We start from the raw sequence: 24,378 nt of genomic DNA, 5'->3' as shown, positions 1-24,378 counted from the left end.
CCCACCATCCCCACAGCCAATAAAAATTGTTTACCCCTCTCCTCCACCCCACCCACCCTGAAAATTTTATTCCTTCCCCCTCCCCACCAGGTTCTCGCCTTGGAAATCCGTATGGAGTCCCGAAGGTGCACAAGGTACAGGCGGCGGCCGCAAAATCGGCGTGGGACGGCCGCCGCCAGCAGGCAAGTGCATTTACATATAATTTAGGTTCATTTAAATATGTAGATGAAGGCCCCGCCTCCAAGTGGCCTGGGTGGGGGGGGGGGGGGGGTGGGGGGCCTCACCGAGGTCCCCCTGCTGCTGGTAATATACGGCGGGCCCTTCTCGATGTCGGGGGTAGAGGCGGGTGTCAAGGGGCTGGTAAAATGCAGCTCTTTGACAAAGTTCCACATGAAAGACTTCTGAGAGTGGGACTCATTATAGGGCTGAATGACCTCCTTCAGTGATGTCTGATTCTAATTAAAGTAAAATAAGTACAGGAATTTAGAGTAAAACATGGAAATGGATCAGAGGTTGGTTAAAAAAATAGAGAAGGAGCAGGTACTCAGAAGAAGTGTCATGCCAGTTTATGGGGAGGTGACCTTGGACCCTTGTAGAGACAGAGAATGCAGCAAAAAAGGTTGCTGAAGGATTTAAATTGGTTTGTGGAATATTGCTGACAGACTTTCAAAATGAATAATTGACTGCAAATATATTACTTCCCACACATTTATGTATTTTTAATGTCTTAACATTTTACCAGAAAACAAACTTTCCACTGAATGCCTTCGTGAAAAAGTGTTTTATTAATTCATTCATGGAATGTGGGCATTTCTGGTGAGGCTCGCATTTACTGCCCATGCCTAATTTCCCTGAAGAAGTTGGTGGTGAGTTACTGGGCTGCATTTTACCAGGGGGTCGTGGCAGGGTGGCCAGGAAAATACTTCTGGGAGAGGCCCACCATGCTCCCCGATGCCGAGAAGGCCCCGCCCCTCAGTGACTGGACCTTCATTAAAATATTTAAATCTATTGAAATAACTGAATTAATACCTCGTCGCGATGGCCGTCTGGCTGCGATATTCTGGCCGGTTGCCGGAACTCCCATTCGGAGATCCGAGGTGGAACACTGGTGGGGAGGGGGTAGGAGTGAAGCTTTCAGGGGAGGGGGAGTGGGGAAAACTCTTCCTGTTGGTTGCGGGAATGGTTGGGAAGGGGTTGAGCGTCAAAGTTAGTAAAGTTCGGGGTGGGGGGGGGGGATGTTCGAGATCTGAAAAACATTTTTGTTGGGGGGAGAGGGCAATTTACATATTGATTACTCATTAGGGGTGTGGAAGAGGGAATTGAAAATGTGAATAAATGCCTATCTTCATTTTTCAATATTCTCTAGCTTTAAAAATTTGAATGAGTTGGAAGGGCCTGAAGCCCTTTAAAAATGCACGGTGGCGCCGGACGCCGTTGTCGGGGATGGAGCGCCCGCCCCCTCTGCGTCATTTGGGGCGGTCCGCCGCCTCCATGTAAATGAGCCGCCGCGCGAAATATTGCGGCAGCTCCGCGGCGCACATGACGCGCGTGCGCCGCACCTTTTTCCGAGCAGGTAAAATCCAGCCCACCTTCTTGAATACAACTCAGTAGCTTGCTAGGCCACTTCAGAGGAGAGTTAAGAGTCAACCACATTGGCCAGCGGCAAAGGCAGGCGGCAGCCATGTTGGGGGCTGTTGCAGCCTTGCCGTGGAGTGTAGGCAGGTCATAAAAGGGCCAGGATGGTGACAAGGACAGAAAGTGGCCATGGAGGCACAGCGCCCAACCTGGCGCAAGTTGGCCCCTAAAATCTATTTCCATCATGCTTTCTAATAAAGTTTATTTGGCCCTGCGGCTGTACACCAGACTGGTCAGGATCACTGAAATCAGAATTGCGGCACAGTGGCGCAGTGGTTAGCACCGCAGCCTCACAGCTCCAGGGACCCGGGTTCAGTTCTGGGTACTGCCTGTGTGGAGTTTGCAAGTTCTCACTGTGTCTGTGTGGGTTTTCTCCGGGTGCTCCGGTTTCCTCCCACAGCCAAAGACTTGCAGGTTGATAGGTAAATTGGCCATTATAAATTGCCCCTAGTATAGGTAGGTGGTAGGGAAATATAGGGACAGGTGGGGATGTGATAGGAATATGGGATTAATGTAGGATTAGTATAAATGGGTGGTTGATGGTCGGCACAGACTTGGTGGGCCGAAGGGCCTGTTTCAGTGCTGTATCTCTAAATAGAATTGAAAATTGCCATCCGAAACATGCTGGCCCCTTAGCAAGCTCCTAGAGGAATATAATGGGCCCTTAATTGGGGGCAAGTGCTTCCCCAGTCCCTCACATTGAAAATCATGGACTGTCCCAGAGACAAATTCCCCATCTACCATGTTGGGATTGGAAAGCATGCCTCTGGATTACTAATCCAGTAACATATGGGTATGCTGTCATTTATATAGAGACTTTAATGCAGCTAAACGCCCCAAGGCACTTCACAGCAGTGTTATCATAGAATCATACAATAGTACTGTACAGAAAGAGGCCATTTGGCCCATTGAGTTTGCACCAGTCTTTTCAAAGAGCAATCCAGTTAGTCCCACTCCCCCCTCTTTCCCCATATCCCTGCAATTTTTTTTCCCTCAACTGTTTATTCAGTTCACTTTTGAAAGCTCCTGTTGAATCTGTATCCATCACCCCATCAGGCAGTGCCTTCCAAATCCTTACCACTCGTTGCGTAAAAAAATGTTTTCCTCATGTCGCCTCTGATTCTTTTGTCAATCACCTTAAATCTCTGCCCTCTGGTTACCGACCCTTCAGCCACTGGAAACAGTTTCTCTTTATTTACTCTGTCTAAGTCTTCAGACACAATTTGACACTGAGCCACATGGGGAGATATTAGGACAGGTGACCAAAAGCTTGTTCAAAGAGCTAGGTTTTAAGGAGCATCTTAGAGAAGGAGAGAGAAGCGGAGAAGTTTAGGGAGGGAATTTCAGAGCTTAGGGCCTAGTTGAGGAAGGCACTGCCACTGACGTAACTTCTATTTGTAAACATTGGCAATGCCTTATTTCACCCCGCTACTCTCCCAAAGGTGTTGACTTCTCTCTTATCTCTATCCATATCTTGTTCCCATTCTGTACTGTAATCAATCTTCTCTAATTCAGGTTTAAGTTAAACTGAATCTATGGCTACATCGATTGGTTGAACATCACTGTGGAGTGCGTCAGCTACTCCAAGCTGATCTATCTCTGTACGTTTTTCCTCCTTATCATGATCTCCCTCCCTCTTCAGGATTGCACCCTACAGCTGTAACATATTGGATGCCAATCTTCTCTTCTCTTGGTGTACAATTTCACAGGAGCCAGGCAGTCTCAGGTACCTTGAACTTATTCACTGATGGGTAACGTTTCCATATTCAGCACTCCCGGTGTGTGAAGCCAACAAGATGCCTAAGTGTTAGCCATCGGAGACGGCACACATCCTACCCTCACCCAACTTCCACACTTCACAGCAGGAATATCAGGCCTGAACGCTCGCTGGTTCTCCCTGTTCCTGAGGTAAGGACAATGAGAACAATTCGTAGAACTGCTATCACTCTACCAAACCCCAAAGTGCTTTACAGTCAATGAAGTACTTCTTGAAGTGTAGTCATGTTGAAATGTAGGAAACATGGCAGCCAATTTGCGCACAGCAAGCTCCCACAAACATCAATGTGACAATGACCAGAGAATCTGTTGTTGTTGTGTTGGTTGAGGGATAAATATTGGCCAGGACACTGGGGAAAATGTCCCTGCTCTTCTTCAAAAAAGTGCCATGGGATCTTTGACATCCACCTGAGAAGGTAAACGGGGCCTCAGTTTAATGTCTCTCCATGGTGGCTATAGAAATTGGGGAAGTGCCGACATTTGGAGCTGTAGTTGAGAGCCCAGGTCCACAGCACAGACACTCAGAAAATACTGCACTCACCACAAGGCTCACCACCACCTTCTCAAGGACAATTTGGGATGGGCAATAAATGCTGGCCTGGCCAGCGATGCTCACATCCTGTGAATAAATAATTTTTTTAAAAACCCTCAGAATGGCTTCATTTCAATTCAGGATATTCATGCGATAAGAGATTTCTTTTTAATTAAGCAGCAACTATTTGTATTTCACGCACCATTCAAAAAGTTACGCTGTGTTTCCAGGATCTGACCAACGTTCAAAACCCAGGCCTGCTGGATTTCAGGATTAGTGGCTTGTAGAACGTACCGCACCACATTCCCATCTGTCCCACGTGAGGTCAAGGCAAATTTACAAGGGTCGTTGTCCACAGACTCTTCAAGGCCTAGGCAGCTAACCTGAATTTAAATAAAGAGAAATATTCAATAAAGGTCATTCCATAATTAGCATTTTTTTTTTTAAGTACACTGCCCATTAACCTCCAAAACCTGGGGCTAAACCCAGACTGTAGGGCTGAGGAAGTACAACAATTACATTTATATAGCACCTTTAACATAGTAAAATGTCCCAAGATGCTTCACAGTAGCGTTATCAGATAACATCTGGCACTTAGCCACAAAAGGAAACATTAGGACAGGGGACTAAAAGCTTGGTCAAAGAGGTAGACTTTAAGGATCGTCTTAAAGGAGGAAAGAGAGGCGGAGAGGTTTAGGGAGGGAATTCCAGAGCTTAGGGCCCAGGCAGCTGAAGGCACGGCCACCAATGTGGAGCATTTAAAATCAGGGATGCTCAAGGGGCCAGAATTTGGAGAGCTGGAAGAAGTCATTGAGATAGTTGAGGAGAAGTAGAAATTGGTGGGGAAACTTCACAAGTTCGTTCATCACTTTCATGGTTGCAAAAGAGAAGGATATTGGGAAGGAGGTAAATCCTAAATTGAATGAAAACAAGATGAAAGAGAATATAAAAAAATAAAAGGAGAGTATTAGAGAAGTTTGTTAAACTAAAAAACCGGATGGGATACATAGCAGGCCTGGACTCTCGCTGGTTCTCCCTGTTCCTGATGTAAGGTCAGTTTCCTGAGAGAAATAGCAGAGGCCCAAGGATGATATTTCAGGGTTCTACTGAGAGTGGATGTGTGCTGGAGGACTAGAGGATGACCAGTGTTATGTCCAGCTTCAGAAAGGGAGATAGAACTAACCCAGGTAATTACAGGCCAGTTAGTTTAACATCAATTTGTAATCTTTAATTACAGATGAAATTACTAAATATCTAGATGTAGAGAAAATAATTAGAAGCAGTCAACATGAAAGGACGATGGTGTTTGACTAACCTGAGAGATTCTTTGAGGAGGTGACAGATATGGTGATGGGGAACATGCAGGTGATGTAGTGTTAAGGGACTTTCAGAATGTCTTCGACAAAATTCCACACAAGAGACTACTGGAGAAGATGAAGAGATAGGGAAGTAGGGGGACGGTTAGCAAACTGGATTTAAAAACTGGATACAAGGGAGGAAACAGAGAACAGGAATTAAGGGCAGTTTCTCAGAGTGGTTGGAAGTGGGTAGCAGTGTTTCACAGTGTTGTGTTCTGGCATCACTTCAGTTCGCTGTTTATATCAATGATTTGGACAGAGGGCAGGAGAGAATGGTGTCCAAATATACAGACAATACTGAAATAGAAGGCACTGTAAATAATTCTAAGCACCAAAGGAAGCTGCAAGGGGATATTGATAAGATAGTGGGATTGGGGAAAAAGTGGTAAATGGAATTCAATGTCAGTAAACGTGATAGACTTCAAGAGCACATAGATAGGCTGGTAGAATGGGTGGACACGTGCCAGATGAAATTTAATGCAGTGAAGTGTGATACATTTTGATAGGAAGAATGAGGAGAGGCAAAATAAAGGGTACAATTCTAAAGTGGGTGCAGGAACAGAGAGACCTGGGGGTATATGTGTACAAATCGTTAAAGGTGGCAGGGAAGGTTGAGAAAGCAGTTCATAAAGCACACGGGATCCAGGGCTTTATAAATAGAGGCATAGAGTACAAAAACAAGGAAGTTATGATGAACTTTTATAAAACACTGGTTTGGCCTCAACTGGAGTGTTGTGTCCAATTCTGGGCACCACATTTTAGGAAGGATATGAAGATTTTAGAGAGGATGCAGAGAAAGGTTTACAAGAATGGTTCCAGTGATGAGGGACTTCAGTTACGTGGATAGATTGGAGAAGCTGGGGCTGTTCTTCTTAGAGAAGGTTGAGAGGAGATTTGTTAGAGGTGTTCAAAAACATGAGGGATCTGGAGAGAGTAGATAGGGAGAAACTGTTCCCATTGGCAGAAGGGTCGAGAACCAGAGGACACCGATAAAAGGTGATTGGCAAAAAAAGGCAACATGAGGAAGAACCTTTTCACGCAGCGAGTGGTTAGGATCTGGAAGGCGCTGCCTGACAGTGTGGTGGAGGCAGATTCAATCGAGGGTTTCAAAAGAGAACTGGATAATTATCCGAAGAGAGAAAATTTGCAGGGCTACGGGGAAAAGGCGAGGGGGCAGGGACTAGGTGATTTGCTGTTGCAGAGAGCCAGCACGGACATGACAGGCTGAATGGCCTCCTTCTGTGCTGTAACCAATCTATAATTCTAATGTTGCAAAATCCACCATTGCATTTAGACTAGCCAGATGACAATTGGCCTCCCTAACGGTGGTATACAATGAAATTGGATTTGAAATGTATTGATATCTAACACTGCCCTTAACAGGAAGCATCAGCCAGGGAGCTGTTAGCTTGGGTACGCTTTGTGAAGTAATCAGATTCCAGTTTAGAATAATGGAGTATTCAGGATTGACAAGTGTACTTTTCACTCACTGGAATCAAGTTCAAATTGAGCTTACTTGTAAGTGATTTCATTCACGCTAAGGCCTGGATTTTAGGAGGCGAGATGAAACAATGGTGGCCCGCACACCATAGAGCAGCCGCAATCTTCCGTGCGGCGATTCATTTAAATAAGTGGCGGGCCGCCCCCCTCCTGATCACATGGAGGGGACGGGCTGTCCGTCCCCGGCAATGGCGTCAGCTGCCTGTGCGCAGGCGCTGACGCCATTTTGAAAGGGCTGTCAGCCCGACTGGGAAATTTAAATATTTAAAGGTGAATGGAATTAAAATAAATAAATACATCTCTTTTGTCGCTCTCCGCCCCCCCCCCACTAACAATTAAATTAATTAATTGCTCTTTCCCTCCCCCGAAACACTTACCTTTACCATCTGACCTTACCCGCCAAACTGCACAAACTTTCAACTACAACCCTTCCCATCATCTCTTACAACCATGACACTAATTTGGCCCCGTTCGCCCCCCATCCCCCGCTCTGATAAACTTACCTCCCCCTCTCCCCCACAAGTGTTCGGCCTCATTCCCCCGGACGGGGATCCGAGGGCGTGGGAGTGCCGGCCCCCGGGCTGAAGATGGTGGCGGGACAGCAGGAGGTGATGTGAGATTAATTAATTCACTTATTTTAATTTATTTAAATATTTAAATGGCGGTCCCATCGCCAAGCGGCTGGAAGGGGGGGGGGGGGCCGCCACGAGGCCTTGCCGCTGCTGGCAATATCGGGCCGGGCCCTCCTGGCATCCGGGTGCGTGGCAGCCCTTTCCCGGAGGTATTTTATGGCCCCCTGACCCCGCCATGAAACCCAACATCGGGGGGTCAGTAAAATCCAACCTTAAAGATCATGGAACTAAAATTTGAACAATGGAGCAAGTTTTCAGATCCAATTATCACTGGCATTTGAATCAAGACAACTTATTTTATCGTCCCAATGTGGAGTTTTTTTAACTATCATTGAGAAACCACCAAGGACCAAGTTCCATTGTGCAAGACACCGCCAGGAGCTGGGGAGAAAATGAAGTAAATTGAGAAAGTATTAGTTAGGAGGTGCCAAACTTGGGTTTCAAAATAAAAACAGAAAGTGCTGGAAATACTCAGCAGGTCTGGCAGCATCTGTGGAGAGAGAAACAGAGTTAACGTTTCGGGTCAGTGACCTTTCAAGACGTTAGAAATATAACAGTTTTTAAGCAAGTATAAAGGCAGGGAAAAGGGGGGAACGGCAGTGGGGAGAACAAAAGGGCAGGTTTGTGATAGGTTGGAAGGCAGGAGAGATTAAATGTCAAAAGGGATGATGGTGCAAGGCAAAAGGAGATGGTAATGGGACAAGGAACAAAAGATGGGTCTAGACGAGGTGTAAAAGGCCATCGCCGAGTCATTACCAACAGCTACTGTCTGAAAAAAGTGGGAGCAGTGCTTATGATCTGAAATTGTTGAACTCGATGTTGAGACCGTGAAGTGCCTCATTGAAAGATAAGGTGCTGTTCCTCGAGCTTACGCTGAGCTTCAATAGAACAGTGTAGAAGACCGAGGACAGACAAGTCCGAGTGGGAGTGGGGTGGTAAATTAAAATGACAGGCAACTGGAATCTCGGGGTTGCACTTGCAAACTGAGCTGTCACCCAATCTGCATTTGGTCTCCCCGATGTTGAGACCACATTGTGAGCAGCAAATGCACTATGCTAAATTGAAAGAAGTGCATGTAAATCGCTGCTTCACCTGGAAGGAGTGTTTGTGATCCTGGATGGTGAGGAGAGAGGAGGTAAAAGGGCAGGTGTTGCATCTCCTGGGCTTGCATGGGAAGGGGCCGTGGGAAGGGGAGGGGCTGTTGGGGATGACTGAAGAGTGGATCAGGGTGTCGTGGAAGGAACGGTCCTTTCAGAATGCTGAAAGGGGAGGGGAGGGGAAGATGGGTTTGGTGGTGGCATCACGCTGTAGATGATGGAGGATAATCCGTTGAATACGGAGGCTGGTAGGGTGGAAGGTGAGGACAAGGGGAACCCTATTGTGGTTCTGGGAGGGAGGGGAGTTGGGGAATGCAGAAGTGTGGGAAATGGGATGGACATGGTTCAGGGCCCTGCCAACCATGGTGGAAGGGAATCCTTCGCTGAGGAAAAAGGAAGATATATCAGAAGCTCTGGTATGGAAGATGACATTGTCAGAACAGATGTGATGGAGATGGAAAACTGAATGGAATGGATTTCTTACAGGAAGCAGGGTGTGAGGAAGTGTGGTCAAGGTAGCTGTGGGTGTCAGTGAGCTTATAGTGAATATTGGCTGATAGCCTATCCCCCGAAATGGAGACAGAGAAGTCGAGGAAGGGAAGGGAAGAGTCAGAGATGAACCATGTGAAGGTGAGGGAAGGGTGGAAATTGGAAGCAAATTTAATGAAATTTTCCAGTTTGGTGCAAGGGTGGGAAATGGTACCAATACAGTCATCAATGTACCAGAGAAAAAAGGTGAGGGAGGGGGCCTGAGTAGGACTGGAACAATGAAGGTTCCATATATCACACAAAAAGACAGGCATAGCTAGGACCCATGCAAGTATCCATGGAGAGGTGAGATGAGTTAAAGGAGAAATTGTTCAATGTGAGAACAAGTTCAGCCAGGCGGAGGAGGGTGGTGGTAAATGGAAACTGGTTCGGGCCTCCATTCGAGGAAGAAGCGGAGAGACCTCAGACCATCCTGGTGGGGGATGGAGGTGTAGAGAGATTGGATGTCCACGGTGAAGAGGAGACAGCGAGGGCTAGGAAATTAGAAACTACTAAAGCGACGGAGGGCAGCTGAAGAGTCATGGATGTAGGTGGGGAGAGACCGGACAAAGGGAGCAAAACTAGAGATAGGAAGAAATCAGTTCAGTGGGGCAGGAACAGGCTGAAATGATGGGTCTACCAGGGCAGTTCAGTTTGTGGATCTTGGGAAGGAGGTAGAAATGAGCTATGTGGGAAACTATGAGGCTGTGGAGGGAAGATCTCCAGAGGAGATGAGGTTAGTGACAGTCCTGGAGACACTACTTTGATATTCAGTGGTGGGGTCATGGTTCAGGGGGAGGGAGGAGGAAGTGTCAAAGAGTTGGCATTAGGCCTCTGCAAGGTAGAGGTCAGTTTGCCAAAAAACAACAGCACCACCCATGTCAACAGGCTTGATGACAATGTTAGGGTTAAACCTGAGAGAACAGAGTGCTGCATGTTCAGAGGGAGACAGGTTAGAGTGAGTGAGGGAAGTAGAGAAATTGAAACAACCAATGTCATGCCGGCAGTTCCCAATGAAAAGATGAGGCCAGAAGGAGGGGTCCAGATGGAACAAGAATTCTGAAGATGAGAGGAAGGGCCCACTGTGCTGGGGTAGGACTCCCCGTCAAAGAAGTGTGCATGGAGGCGAAGACGGCGGAAGAAGAGCTCAGTGTTGTGCCGAGCTCTAAATTTGTTGAGTTGGGGGCGGAAGGCGATGAAGCTGAGGCCTTTGCTGAGGAGTGATTGCTTGAGGTCAGAGAGGGGAAGGTCAGAAGGGAGCTTCCGTAGAATGTAGGAGGAGAGAAAAACTGAGGGAGATGAACAGTTCTACAGATTTGGAGTTAGGGGATGGTGCAATGAGTCTCGACCTCCAATAGTGAGGATACAGGGTGGAGGAAGAGTGTATTTGGTGTATGGGGAACAAGAGAGGAGCATAATGACTGTAGAATCATTGATATCACAGAGAGAGACAAGAAAGATGGTGAGGGAGAGAATGAGATTGGATAAATAATAAATAGAAGAGAAAAAAGAGCTTAAAAAAACATTAGCACAAGTACCATGTTTCAATGCAAAATAATTTCAATAAGTGTTTTCAACTGATTTTTCTTGGCTACACAAATTCTAATTAAAATGAACTTCTCTCACACATTCTGTAACCTAGCAACGGAAGATTCATCAATCAGTGGTGCGCAGTTTAATGGGAACTGTTAAGAATTTATTCTCCATTTTATTATATATTTTGACAACATCATGAATACAAATTAATTTCTTCCTGCTACCAACTCTTGTTGCATTCAGCACTGTTTCTTGGCCAGGAAGATAGCTTGATGACTTGTTGCTTGGGCTCTGTCCATGTCACTCTTAAGTGGGTCACTAGGGGGTGTGCAAGAGCAGTGTAACTCTACCCTCTTCCCTTTTAGCTCATTTCCAAGACCAGGGAGAATGACACAGCCTCACAGCTCCAGTGACCCGAGTTCAATTCTGGGCACTGCCTGTGTGGAGTTTGCATGTTCTCCCTGTGTCTGTGTGGGTTTTCTCCGGGTGCTCTGGTTTCCTCCCACATGCCAAAGACTTGCAGGTTGATAAGTAAATTGGCCATTATAAATTGCCCGTAGTATAGGTAGGTAGGTGATAGGGACAGGTGGGGATGTGGTAGGAATATGGGATTAGTGTAGGATTAGTATAAATGGGTGGTTGATGGTCGGCACAGACTTGGTGGGCCGAAGGGCCTGTTTCAGTGCTGTATCTCTAAACTAAAACCTACCTGCAGAGTAACACCCTACAGCCGCTCTCAATCGATCATTTTAAACATCCTCAGTTAAATCGGAGGCTTTTGGGAAAGTGAAAACAGAGACAACAGATAAAGTGTAGTTATCCCGAGGACATTTTAAAGCAAACCATTTTCAAAGGCTTCACACGGTTGATCGGAGGAAGCCCTTTCAGTATTGAGACTGTAGTAAATGCCAGCTCCCTCAAGCTGCACAAAACTATTTAGCTCCTGAGCTGTTCATGCGTGTGAAGGGGTCTTGAGACTGCTCGTACTACACAGCCCAGCTGATACTAACTTGTGAGGTGCTGGCATTGTCTTACTAGATGACTGCAGCCCACTTGTTGGGCAGCTCACAGGGCTAAGAAGCCATTGAAAAGTCCATGTGCTTTTTTTGCATAGAGAACACTATAGAAAGGAGAATGGTCCAGCAGTGTAAATAATAGTTTCTTTGCCTCAGAATGAGAGATCCTTGGGGCCTGAGCCTATGGGTTGTTTGTAACTTGAATCCACCCAGCTCAGTTTGGTGACAAGGTGATTAGGTGGAGTACAATGCTGAAGGATTGTGGGAGGGAAGATGTGACATTGGCCAACTTTTGATCTGATGATAAGACTCCAACATTGTGCCTTTAACATAGTAAAACGCACTTCACAGGAGCATTATCAAACAAATTTGTCATTAAGCCACATAACTAGATATTAGGGCAGAAGACAAAGAGGTAAGTTTTAAGGAGCATCTTAAAGGAGGAAAGAAAGGTAGAGAGGCGGAGAGGTTTACAGAGGAAATTCCAGAGCTTAACTAATAAACAAAAGTGTTAAAAAGAAGGAAAAAACAATTTTGTTTCATGCCCCTATTTTTTTTCTTCTGCGTTTGCTCGCATTAATTCCTGGAGACCCCAGGGCAATCGTGGAGTGTTGGCAAACCTTTTCCAGCCCCAGACTGTCTCTCCGGTCTAGCTGGAGCCGAATAAAAGATGTCTCATCTCAACAACATTTTATCAAGTCCTCAGGAAATTGTGAAGGGCCTCACATCCAATTAACTGCTTTTGCAGTGTAGTCACTGGTGTTACTTCAGCAGAGGCAGAAGCCAAATAGCACACAGCAAGATCCCACAAACAGCGAGGGGTAAAATGTCTCATGAACCTCTTTCGATGGTGAAGACTGAGGAATGAAAGTGGGCCAGGATAGTGGGGAGAACCTGCTGCCATCTTTTTAATATAGTGCATGGGATCTTTTACACCCAATCAGGCAGGCGGGACCTTGGTTTAATGTCTCACCTAAAAGGTGGCACTTCTGCCAGTGCAGCACTTCCTCAATAGCAGTCTGAAGTATCTGTCTGGATTGCACAATTAACTCCTCAAGTAAGACTTGAACTCACTACCTCCTCATTCATGAACAAGTAACAGCACTGCCACTGAATCTAATTGATACATCTGCCTGAAAGATGCAAAAATGGTGGCTGGGCTTTTCTGCTTCCGCACTCACCGGCCTTCAATTTTATGGCCATTTGTAAAACCCCGAGCTGGCGAATGCAGGGGTGAAAGAAAACGGCCACAATGTACAAGAGTGTAGGGAGACATGACAACAAAAGGAAAAACGTACCCACGCAGTCATTACCTTAATACTGTTCTTGAAGAGATAACCTGGCAGTGAAAATCCCTTCTTCTTATCGAGCGGCTCACTGAAGATCACTATCTGTTCAAAGAGGAAAACTCGCCGCTCTTTGCTACGGGACAGAAAGCCAGCATCTTGTTCTATCACGTGAAAGGTGTCCTGTTGAAGGAGTTTTCCCTGAGCTGTTATTTTGCCCTGGAGTAGGAAGGAATGGAATGCACGTCAGGATCTGGTAAATTGTGGCTATTCAACATTAAGAAAAATGAGGGGAGGAGGAGAGATGAAAAACGCAACAAATCTGAACCTTCGTCAGGGTCATTTTGACTTTGGCTGATAGTGTAAAAATGAATGATATCTGATCAGCTGCCTGTTATATCTCTCTCCTGATTTTCAGTTCCCCTGATTTCAGGGGAACAGGCAGCTGACCCGATATCATCCATTATCCACTATCACCCAAATAACCTCCCTTGACTTTAACGTGACTACAGACATAGGAACATAGGACTTAGGAGCAGGAGTAGACCATTCGGCCCCTCAAGCCTGCTCTGCCATTCGATAAGATCCTGGCTGATCTAGTTGTGGTCTCAAATTCACTCTCCTGTTTGCCCCCCCCCCACCCCCCCCCATAATCCTTGATAGGAACATAGAGGAATTTTCGACTTACAATCCAGAAATCCCTATATCCTGAGTTTCAGAGAATCAGCATTGGTGAGAAGATGTGCAACTTTTTATGATAATTTTATTATTTCATTTCCTGGCCTTCTTTAGGTTTTCTGGCATATGTCAGGGGACCTCTTCCCAATGCCACCGTGGGGAACACGATACTGGGCGAGGCACTGATTTTACTGCCCTTTTTCTTGTGGAGAAATACTCTCAAGAGTTGAAACTCATGGACACGAAAGCACATTCTATTATCCTGGGGAACTGTGTGTTAATACTACAATGCATAATGACACTCCAATCATGTCATCTTTCAACACTGAACTTCGAAGTTCATTTCTTTCCTAATTCTAAGGAATGATAGACCAGACAGTGCAGGAAGGAGTCTTTGCAAGGCTTGTTAACAAGCTTTTGCCAACATTGTATCGACAGACAAACCCTACAGTCTCCTCCTAAAGAGGAAAAGAAGTCAAAGCAAGACTTACCTCAAAGCCCTGTAAACGTCCCACGTTCATCATATCATTGCAGCGCCTGGGCACGAAGCACATCACCTCAACAGCTTTCTACAAAGTGAAAACATCACAGGATCTAAATATGCACAAAAAGAACTGTCTTCTCCACACTGGCATCTCTGCCATACCATTTTATGGGGATGAGTGTGTGTGTTATATGGGGATGTTTTCTGCTGCATTGGAATGTGCTGCAATGCAGGCTTGAGGGATCATATGGCCTGCTCCTGCTCCTATTTCTTGTGTCTAACAGTCGTCATTCTAGGCCCCCACCTGCCAAGAACGAGGCATATTAATTTTGTCATGAACATTGATTTTAAACTGTTACTGGAGTGAAGAACGGACTTGTTAAACAGATCAGCCGTGGCTGAAAAGACATTTGCATATTAACAGATGGTGATTGGAAGGGCAAAGCAACCATTCCCTGACACATTCAATCCACAATGGGCTTTTGATCACCAGACGTTGAAGGTGGGGGAGCTCACATTCCAGGTTGACTGCTAAGATGGCCGAATACACAAACAGACGTGGTCAAACCAGCTAGTCACATGACTAACCTGCTGGGCAACCTGAGTTTTTTTGAATTTGTACAAATAGTTTGGGCGGAAAGTCTGTTTGCTCCTGGACTGAGAAGATCGTTCTCCTGTCTGCTCCCATCTCTTTCTCACAAGCCTCTGAAGCCATTGAAGACACATGAACCCCAAGAGAGAAAAGTCTCCCACAGTGAACAAGGTTTAAGAAGAATACTGGGCCCCAACGAAAACAAAATCTACCTACAATCAAGGACTCTGCAGTGAGCTTGAAGAACCGTAACAACTACTCTTCAGATATTGCCTCAAACATTTCCACTTTATTTTTCTTCTGCTCTTTTCTGTCTCTATTTGCATGTGTGTATCGCGTATGCATGCTAACATGGGGCACGGCGTATATCCACAGGCGTTAATCGAATTAGAGTTTTAAGTTTAATAAATTTCAACTTTTCTTCTTTAAACCTTAGAAAGCCTGTTTGTGCTGGTTTCTTTGCCTCATAATTGGAAAGTGGTGAACAAGGATTCACCAAGGAGGAGTTAAAAACACAGTGTGTTTAAAAATAAAACCCTGTTATGGTAAGACCAGGTGAAGGCTGAAAGGGTACCCTCGACCGCTTTCTCACCTGGTCTTAACACAGTGCTGTGTCATAATGTATTGTACAAATGGATGTTATCTATATGGACTTCAGTAAAGCCTTTGACAAGGTCCCTCATGGCAGACTGGTACAAAAGGTGAAGTCACACGGGATCAGAGGTGAGCTGGCAAGATGGATACAGAACTGGCTCGGTCATAGAAGACAGAGGGTAGCAGTGGAAGGGTGCTTTTCTGAATGGAGGGATGTGACTAGTGGTGTTCCGCAGGGACCAGTGCTGTGACCTTTGCTCTTTGTAGTATATATAAATGATTTGGAGGAAAATGTAGCTGGTCTGATTAGTAAGTTTGCGGACGACACAAAGGTTGGTGGAGTTGCAGATAGTGATGAGGATTGTCAGAGGATACAGCAGGATATAAATCGGTTGGAGACTTGGGCAGAGAAATGGCAGATGGAGTTTAATCCGGACAAATGTGAGGTTATGCATTTTGGAAGGTCTAATGCAGGTGGGAGGTATACAGTAAATGGCAGAACCCTTAGGAGTATTGACAGGCAGAGAGATCTGGGCGTACAGGTCCACAGGTCACTGAAAGTGGCAACGCAGGTGGTTAAGGTAGTCAAGAAGGCATACGGCATGCTTGCCTTCATCGGTTGGGGCATAGAGTATAAAAATTGGCAAGTCATGCTGCAGCTGTACAGAACCTTAGTTAGGCCACACTTAGAATATTGCGTGCAATTCTGGTCGCCACACTACCAGAAGGACGTGGTGGCTTTGGAGAGGGTACAGAGGAGGTTTACCAGGATGTTGCCTGGTCTGGAGGGCATTAGCTATGAGGAGAGGTTAGATAAACTCGGATTGTTTTCACTGGAACGACGGAGGTGAAGGGGCGACATGATAGCGGTTTACAAAGTTATAAGCGGCATGGACAGAGTGGATAGTCAGAAGCTTTTTCCCAGGGTGGAAGAGTCAGTTACTAGGGGGCATAGGTATAAGGTGCGAGGGGCAAAGTTTCGAGGGGATGTGCGAGGCAAGTTCTTTACACAGAGGGTGGTGAGTGCCTGGAACTTGCTGCCGGGGGAGGTGGTGGAAGCAGGTACGATAGCAATGTTTAAGAGGCATCTTGACAAATACATGAATAGGATGGGAATAGAGGGATACGGTCCCCGGAAGTGCAGAAGGTTTTAGTTTAGGCAGGCATCAAGATCGGCGCAGGCTTGGAGGGCCGAATGGCCTGTTCCTGTGCTGGACTGTTCTTTGTTCTTTGTTAAAAGTGGCAATGGATTAAGATGTAACTGGCATCACAAAATCACAGTTGAGTCAATAAACCATCAATATGAATAAAGGATGCCCCCATTTGTCAGCCTTGGCTCAGTGGAAACAGTCAATTGTCAGAACGTTGTAGATCCAAGTGCCACTCCAAAGACGTGAGCCCATAATCCATGCTGACACTTCAATGCAGTACTGAAGGAATGCTGTCTTTGAGATGAAACGTTAAACTGAGATATCTGCCTCTCAGGTGGATGCAAATGATCTCAAGGCACTATTTTGAACAAGGGCAGGGGAGTTCTCCCTGGGGTCCTGGCCAATATTTATCCCTCAGTCAACAGCTAAAACAAAGATGATCTGGTCATTATCTCATTGCTGTTATTGGGAGCTTGCTGTGTGCAAATGGGGCTGCTGCATTTCCCTACATTTCAATGGTACTTCATCGGTTATGAAGTGCATCCTGAGGTTATGACGGGTCAATATAGAATGGAAATTATTTCTTTACCTTTTTACCTCAATGAGAAGGTTCAAGTAGTTGAGTTGTACAATATGTTGGAGTGGGAGATAATCCACACTAGACAGGCTGTAGGAGTGCTGTAATTTTACATAATTAAAAGGGTAGGAGAGCTTGAGGGAGCAGGTGTTGTTTAAAGCTCCCTCCTCCAACGTGTAGATAAAAACATTTTAAAATTAAAATATTTCTTATCATTTTTAAATTTTCAATTTCAATTTATTTATTGTCCATATGGAAATTCATTTCGGGCACATTGCTCATTCATTAATACATTATATATGAAGAATAACAATAAAAAGAAAGAAAATGACCCTATCAGAAAAAGTCTAACTTGATTAAAATATATATGTTGAAAACTAATTCCAGTGAATTAACATAATCAGTCAACGAGTCCCATCATGACTGCATATGCTCATAATTCATCATGCTCCTGTTAAAAGTTCTTAGAGAGAAAGCCACAAACAAGAACTGATTTGTCCCACATCTAAGGGATTGTAGCCTTTTCCCTGAACGCATCCAACAGTAATGCTGAGACAAGGGGTGATTCTCACTGTTCATAACACTCTGCTTCCTTCAAAATTCTTCGAGAGACGATTTCATCAAGCGAGATCTGCTCGCCAAATACCCTTCCTACCTGGTTCAACAATCTCTGTATCTTTAAAGAATCGCCATTCCTAAGACAACAGTACCAGGAAAGACAAAAGGGTAGCACTCTCAACTAAAGCCATACAAAAAAGTTTCATGATCGTGGGATCTGCTCGAAAGAATTTTAACTTTCTGAGGTAGCATAATCGTGTATGTGCCTTGGCCACCACATCTCCGCACTGTTTCCCCCTGTTCAACTGCAGAAAATTTTAGCAAGATATCAAGATGGATACAGATATGGGAGGTGAAATTGTTAGATTCATTTGAGATCCAGTCAGATCATTCACTCTGGAAATCCCTCTTGGAACCCCTTCACCTGGTTACCTCTTTTCCCACTCTCACAAGCCTCAAAACCTACCACCTTTGGTAATGCCTTTGGTCAACTTCCTTAACTTTTTTCCCCATTACAGCTTTGTACCCAGTACCCCTCTGTAAAGTACCTCAGGACGATTCATTGCCCGAAAGGTGTTATACCAGTTGTATTTGGGCGCGCTGCCACTCGTATGTAGAAGAAATAATTGGAATGGCCCAAGAAATTACAGTGGGCCTGAAGTTCTGCAGGGTTTCTGCTGTAGCTCTGCTGAACCACCCAGTAAAACAGTGAAAACAGCCTGGGGGCAACTTGCCAGAGTTACAACAACAGCTTGCGCATATATCATGCCTTTAAGAAAGCAAAACATCGCAAGACAGCTCAGCAAATTTGATACTGAAACACAAAAGGAGATATTTTAGGGTAGGTGAGCAAAGGTTTGGTCAAAGAGATAGGTTTTAGAGAGTGGTTTAAACCAGAAGAGAGAGGCAGAGAGGCTTAGGGAGGGAATTCCAGCACTTAAGGCCTAGGCAGCTGAAGGCACGGCCACCAATAGTGAGGGAGACTGAAATCGGGGATGCACAAGAGGCCAGAATTGAAGGAGTGTAGAGATCGCAGAGGGTTGTGGGACTGGAGGAGATTACAGAGATAGGGAGGGGTGAGGCCATGGAGGGAGTTGAAAACAAGGATGGGATTTTTTAAACTGAGGTGTTACCAACATAGGTCAATGAGCACAGGGATACTGCATGAATGGGACTTAGTGCGGCTTAGGATATAGGCAGCAGAGTTTTGGATGAACTGAAATTTAAGGAAGATTCAAGATTGAAGGCCGAATATCAGGGCCAGTAAATGTCCCCTTTAAGTTTATCCATCTAGTAATTACTGTACCTCTAACTGAGTGGTGTCCTGCTCAGCCTTCTTAGAATACTTTAGGAAATCCTGGGGAGATAAAGAAAACATAACTTAAGGCTTGCAAATCTGTGTCAGCAATATAAATAACTATCAATCAATAAAATGATTACTTTCACATGTCAAGCAACTTCTATCTAACACACAGAGCAGTCCTGCATTGCGACCGCACAGCTCGAAATTCCTCATTTTAACACATGGGTAAAGTGAGGTCCAAGGCAGAGGAAATTCTGGTGTGAGCAGGAGCCAACCATTGGCCTGTGTTTAGCACATCATCCAAAATTCCTACCCAGTGTCTAGAGTAATAACAGAGATTCCCTGCAGTTAAGCTTGTTGAAAGGACAACTTAAGGGACCTTGCACTAAACTGACCAGCTCTGCTCAACCTACAAAATATGGGCAGATAGCACTGACTGAGAGCTGGAATAATAATGGGCAGGATCTGGGAGATACAGGGGGTGAACTGAATCATACAAATGGGACATTGGGGAAACTGAGACAAGTAGCTAGGAGAATTTAATAGAGAGAAATGTGAGGTTTTACTTTCTGGCAAAAGGGATAAGGATGGTGGGACCTAGGGAGGGGTCATGTGCATAGATCTTTGAAGGTGGCAGGACTTATTGAGAGAGCATTTAGCAAGCATATGGGATCTTGGGCTTCATAAATAGAGGTATTGAGTACAAAAGCAGGTGAGTTTTGCTGAACCTTTATAAAGTTCTGGTTAGGCCAAAACTAGAGAATTGCATCCAGTTCTGGTCACCACACTTTAGGAAGGATGTAAGGGTCCTTGAGAGGGTGCAGAGGAGATTTACCAGAATGATTCCCGGGATGAGGGATTTTAGCTACAAGGTTAGGCTGGACAAGTTGGGGTTGTTCTCCTTGGAGCAAAGGAGATTGAGAGGAGATTGGTAGAGGTGGACAAGCCTGTATGACAGGCTTAGATAAGGTAGACAAAGAAAAGCTGTTCGCATTAGCTGATGGTACAAGGACTAGGGAACACAGACTTTGGGTAAGAGATGCAGGGGGGATGTGAGGAAGAACCTTTTTTTACACAGCGAGTGGTAATGACCTGGAACTCACTGCCCACAAGGGTGGTGGAAGTGGAGATGATGAATGATTTCAAAAGGAAATTAGATGGGCACTTGAGGGAAATAAACTTGCAGGGCTATGGGGATAGAGCGGGGGGGGGGGGGGGAGAATGGGACTGACTGGATTGCTCTACAGAGAGCCAGCATGGACTAGATGGGCTGAATATCGCTGAGAGTGGAGAACGTTCCAGACTGTCCTGAAGGAAAAGTGTACCACATGTGGCAAACACTAGGTGGTGCCAAGAGAATGTGTTACCATTAATGTCAAGCCGATCAGTTACATCTCTGTGATGCTGCTTTATCCGCAAATGAGATGGCAGATCAGAAATGCACTGCCAATTCAATGGTAACTTTCAAAAGCAAATTGGATAAATACTTGAAAAGGAAAAAAATTCAGGGTTATGGGGAACGAGTAGGGGAGTGGGATTAATTGGATAGCTCTGTCAAAGAGCCAGCACTGGTACGATGGACCAAATGGCCTCCTTCTGTGCTGCGAGATTCTATCCCCGATTTTAACTCTGTGTAACTGGTTTTGAATGAGTTAAAATCTCACCCTATGATTCTAGGAGTACTACATTGTTCTCGAAATCTATGAATGTTGTCTTGTGAATGTTGTGAATGAATCAGCATGGTTATCAACAGGGATTGCTAAAGAGCACCAACACCAGCTCACATCTCTTACGATGTGACTGCACTTTTAAAGTCTCCACACAATGTAGTCATTCAAGTTATGGACCCCTGAGCATCAGCTGTACAGGTTGTGAAGTGTTGACTCCAGTAACTCATTGTGCAGGGAGCCCCAGAACTGGCTGCTGCTTACTGGAACTGCATCACAGTCAGGAGCTGTGCGCGGCATGGTACCAGCAGTGTCTGCCTGAACAAACCGGAGTTGAATTTCCACGGATGTTGCCCTTTGCTGAAACTTTGGCAGAAGACTCGCAGCAGCCCCAGAGAAATCAGGTAAAGGTTGTTTCCAGAGAATAACGACTGTCAACTTAATGTCAGGTGGCAACCTGCAATTTTATTCTAGCTCAAGCCAATAGAAAATGGTGCCAGGTAGTGCACGCTAAGGGTTAAATTACAAGGAGAGGTTACACAAACTATTCTCTGTAATTGGGCAGGTTTAGGGGTGATTTGATTGAAGTTTCCGGGATAATAAGGGGGGCAGATAGGGTAGATAGAAACTATTTCCACTGGTTGGAAAGTCTCGGACTGGGAGCATAGTCGAAAAATTAGAACCAGGCCTCTCAGGAGTGAAATTAGGGAACACTTTTTCACACAATAATGGGGGCTTGTATGAAAGACACTGCACTAATCATGGGTTACTTTCATCTTCATATACATTGAACAAATTCGCAAAGGTAGCCTTCGATTCATGGAATATATTTGTGTCAGTTTCTTAGAACAATACATTGTGGAACCGAACAGGGCACAGGCTACTTTAGATCTGGTAATGTGTAATGAAACAGGGTTAATTAATGATCTCATAGTAAGGGATTCTCTAGGGAAGAGTGATTATAACATTATAGAATTTCACATTCAGTTTAAGGGTGAGAAACCTGGGTCTGAAACTAGTGTCTTAAGCTTAAATAAAGGCAATTACAAAGGTATGAAGACAGAGTTGGCTGGCTAAAGTGGACTGGCAAAATAGATTAAAAGGTAAGACGGTAGCGAAACAGTGGCAGCAGTGTGTACCATCTACAAGATGCACGACAGCACCTTCCAAACCTGCGACCTCTATAACCTGGAAGGACAAGGGCAGCAGATGCATGGGAACACCACCACCTGCAAGTTCCCCTCCAAGTCACACACTATCCTAACTTGGGACTATATCGCCGTTCCTTCACTGTCGCTGGGTCAAAAACCTGGAACTCCCTTCCTAACAGTACTTACCCCACATGGACTGCAGCAGTTTAAGAAGGCAGTTCACCACCACCTTCTCAAGGGCAATTGGGGATGGACAATAAATGCTGGCCGTGCCAGCGACGCCCACATCACATGAAAGAGTAAAAAAAAGGTAAACTGTGGTAGACTTTCCAGAATTTAGTGAATTAAGGAGATGGTTCATAATTCTCAATAAAGATACATTCCATTGAGAAAGAAAGACTCTACGGGAAGGGTGAACCATCCGTGGCTATGTAAGTAAGTGAAAGACATTATCAAATTGAAACAAAAGGCATACAATGTTGCAAAGATTAGTGATAGGCCAGAAGATTGGGGAAACTTTAGAAACCAGGACTAAAAACAAGAGGGAAAAAATAGATCATGAAAGTAAACTAGCAAGAAATATAAAAAGACAGTAAGAGTTTCTACAAGTATATAAAAAGGAAGAGAGTAGCTAAACTAAACACTGATCCCTTAGAGGATGAGACTGGGGAATTAATAATGGGGAACAAGGAAATGGCAGAGACTTTGAACAAATATTTTGTATCCATCTTCAAGGTAGAAGACACTAAAAGCATCCCAAGAATAGTGGAAAATCAGGAGACAAAAGCAAAGGAGGAACTTAAAACAATCATTATCATTAGAGAAAAAGTACAACAAAGAACAAAGAACAGTACAGCACAGGAACAGGCCATTCGGCCCTCCAAGCCTGTGCCGACCTAGGCAAACTTATGGGACTAAAGGCAGACAAGTCCCCTGGACCTGATGACCTGCATCCTAGGGTATTGAAAGAAGTAGTTGCAGAGATAGTGGAAGCATTGGTTGTAATCTTCCAAAATTCCCTAAGTTCTGGAAAGGTCCCAGTGGATTGGAAAACCGCAAATGTTAGATCCCTATTCAAGGAAGAAGGGAGACAGAAAGCAGGAAACTCTAGGCCAGTTAGCCTCACCTGTTTCATTGGGAAAATGCTGGAATCCATTATTAAGGAAGTAGTAGCAGAACATTTAGAAAATCGTGATACAACCAAGCAAAGTCAACATGGTTTTATGAAAGGGAAATTGTGTTTGACAATTAGAGTTCTTTGAGGATGTAACAAGCAGGGTGGATAAAGGGGGACCAGTGGATGTAGTGTATTTGGATTTCCAAAAGGCGTTCGATAAGGCGCCATATAAAAGGTTACTACACAAGTTAAAAGCTCATGGTGTTGGGGGTAATATATTAGCATGGATAGAAGATTAGCTAACTATCAGGAAACAGAGAGTCGGGATAAATGGGACATTTTCAGGTTGGCAAACTGTAACTAGTGGAGTGCCACAGGGTTCAGTGCTGGGGCCCCAACTATTTACAATCTATATTAATGACTTGGATGAAGGGATCGAGTGTATTATAGCTGAATTAGCTGATGATATGAAGATAGGTGGGAAAGCAAGTAGAGAGGAGGACACAAAGTGTCTGCAAGGGGATATAGGTAGGTTAAGTGAGTGGGCAAACATTTGGCAGATGGAGTATAATGTGGGAACATGTGAGGTTGCCCACTTTGGTAGGAAGAATAGAAAAGCAAAATATTATTTAAATGGAGAGAGACTGTAGAATGCTGCGGTACAGAGGGATCTGGGTGTCCTTGTTCACGAAAGACAAAAAGTTAGCATGCAGGCACAGCAAGTAATTAGGAAGGCAAATGGAATGTTGGAGGAGTATAAAAGTAGGGAAGTCTTGCTACAATTGTACAGGGCATTGGTGAGACCACACCTAGAGTACTGCATACAGTTTTGGTCTCCGTATTTGAGGAGGAATGTACTTGCATTGGAGGCTGTTCAGAGAAGGTTCACTGGGATGATTCCTGGGATGAAGGGTTTGTCTTATGAGGAAAGGTTGAGCAGGTTGGGCCTGTACTCATTGGAGTTTCGAAGAATGAGAGTTGATCTTATTGAAACATATATGATTCTGAGGGAACTTGACAGGGTAGACGGTGAGAGGATGTTTCCCCTTGTGGGGGAATCTTGAACTAGGGGACACAGTTTCAGAATAAGGGGTCTCCCTTTTAAGACGGAGATGAGGAGGAATTTCCTCTCTCAGAGGGTTGTTAATCTTTGGAATTCTCTTCCCCAGTGAGTAGTAGAGGCTGGGCCATTGAATATATTCAAGGCTGAGTTAAACAGATTTTTGATCTACAAGGGAGTCAAGGGTTATGGGGAGGACAGGCAGGAAAGTGAAGTTGAGGCCAAGATCGGATCAGCCATGATCTCATTGAATGGCAGAGCAGGCTTGAGGGGCCGAATGGCCTACTCCTGCTCCTATTTCTTATGTTCTTATGTCAAAAGGATGGTAGAAGTTTGGAATTCTCTTCCGCAAACAGCAATTGATGCTAGGCCAGTTGTAAATTTTACAACAGAGAATGATAGATTTTTGTTACCCAAAGGTATTGAGGGATATGGGGGCAAGGGTGGGTATATGGAGTTAGGTCGCAGATCAGTCATGATCTCATTGAATGGCGGAACAGGCTCGAGGGGCTGAATGGCCTCCTCCTGTTCCTATGTTCTTATGCATGAG

At 45.0% G+C, this 24,378-nt stretch overlaps 1 protein-coding gene across 5 annotated transcripts in view; it reads right to left on the bottom strand.

Annotated features, from left to right (window-relative positions):
* LOC137358635 (rho guanine nucleotide exchange factor 25-like) overlaps positions 1–24,378 on the bottom strand; it is a 392,023-nt gene that overhangs the window by 7,054 nt on the left and 360,591 nt on the right. For all 5 annotated transcript variants that reach the window (XM_068024767.1, XM_068024768.1, XM_068024769.1 and 2 more), the window contains 4 exons: positions 18,837–18,887; positions 14,066–14,143; positions 12,924–13,115; positions 4,146–4,326 (listed from right to left, as the gene is read on the bottom strand). In XM_068024767.1, the coding sequence (XP_067880868.1) occupies positions 4,146–4,326; positions 12,924–13,115; positions 14,066–14,143; positions 18,837–18,887 (502 nt within the window). The remainder of the gene's footprint in view (positions 1–4,145; positions 4,327–12,923; positions 13,116–14,065; positions 14,144–18,836; positions 18,888–24,378) is intronic.

The sequence above is a fragment of the Heterodontus francisci genome, chromosome X, assembly GCF_036365525.1.
Source record: "Heterodontus francisci isolate sHetFra1 chromosome X, sHetFra1.hap1, whole genome shotgun sequence".
Taxonomy (NCBI): domain Eukaryota; kingdom Metazoa; phylum Chordata; class Chondrichthyes; order Heterodontiformes; family Heterodontidae; genus Heterodontus; species Heterodontus francisci.
Note: the sequence above shows the minus strand (reverse complement) of the source record. Positions and strands in the feature narration are given on the sequence as shown.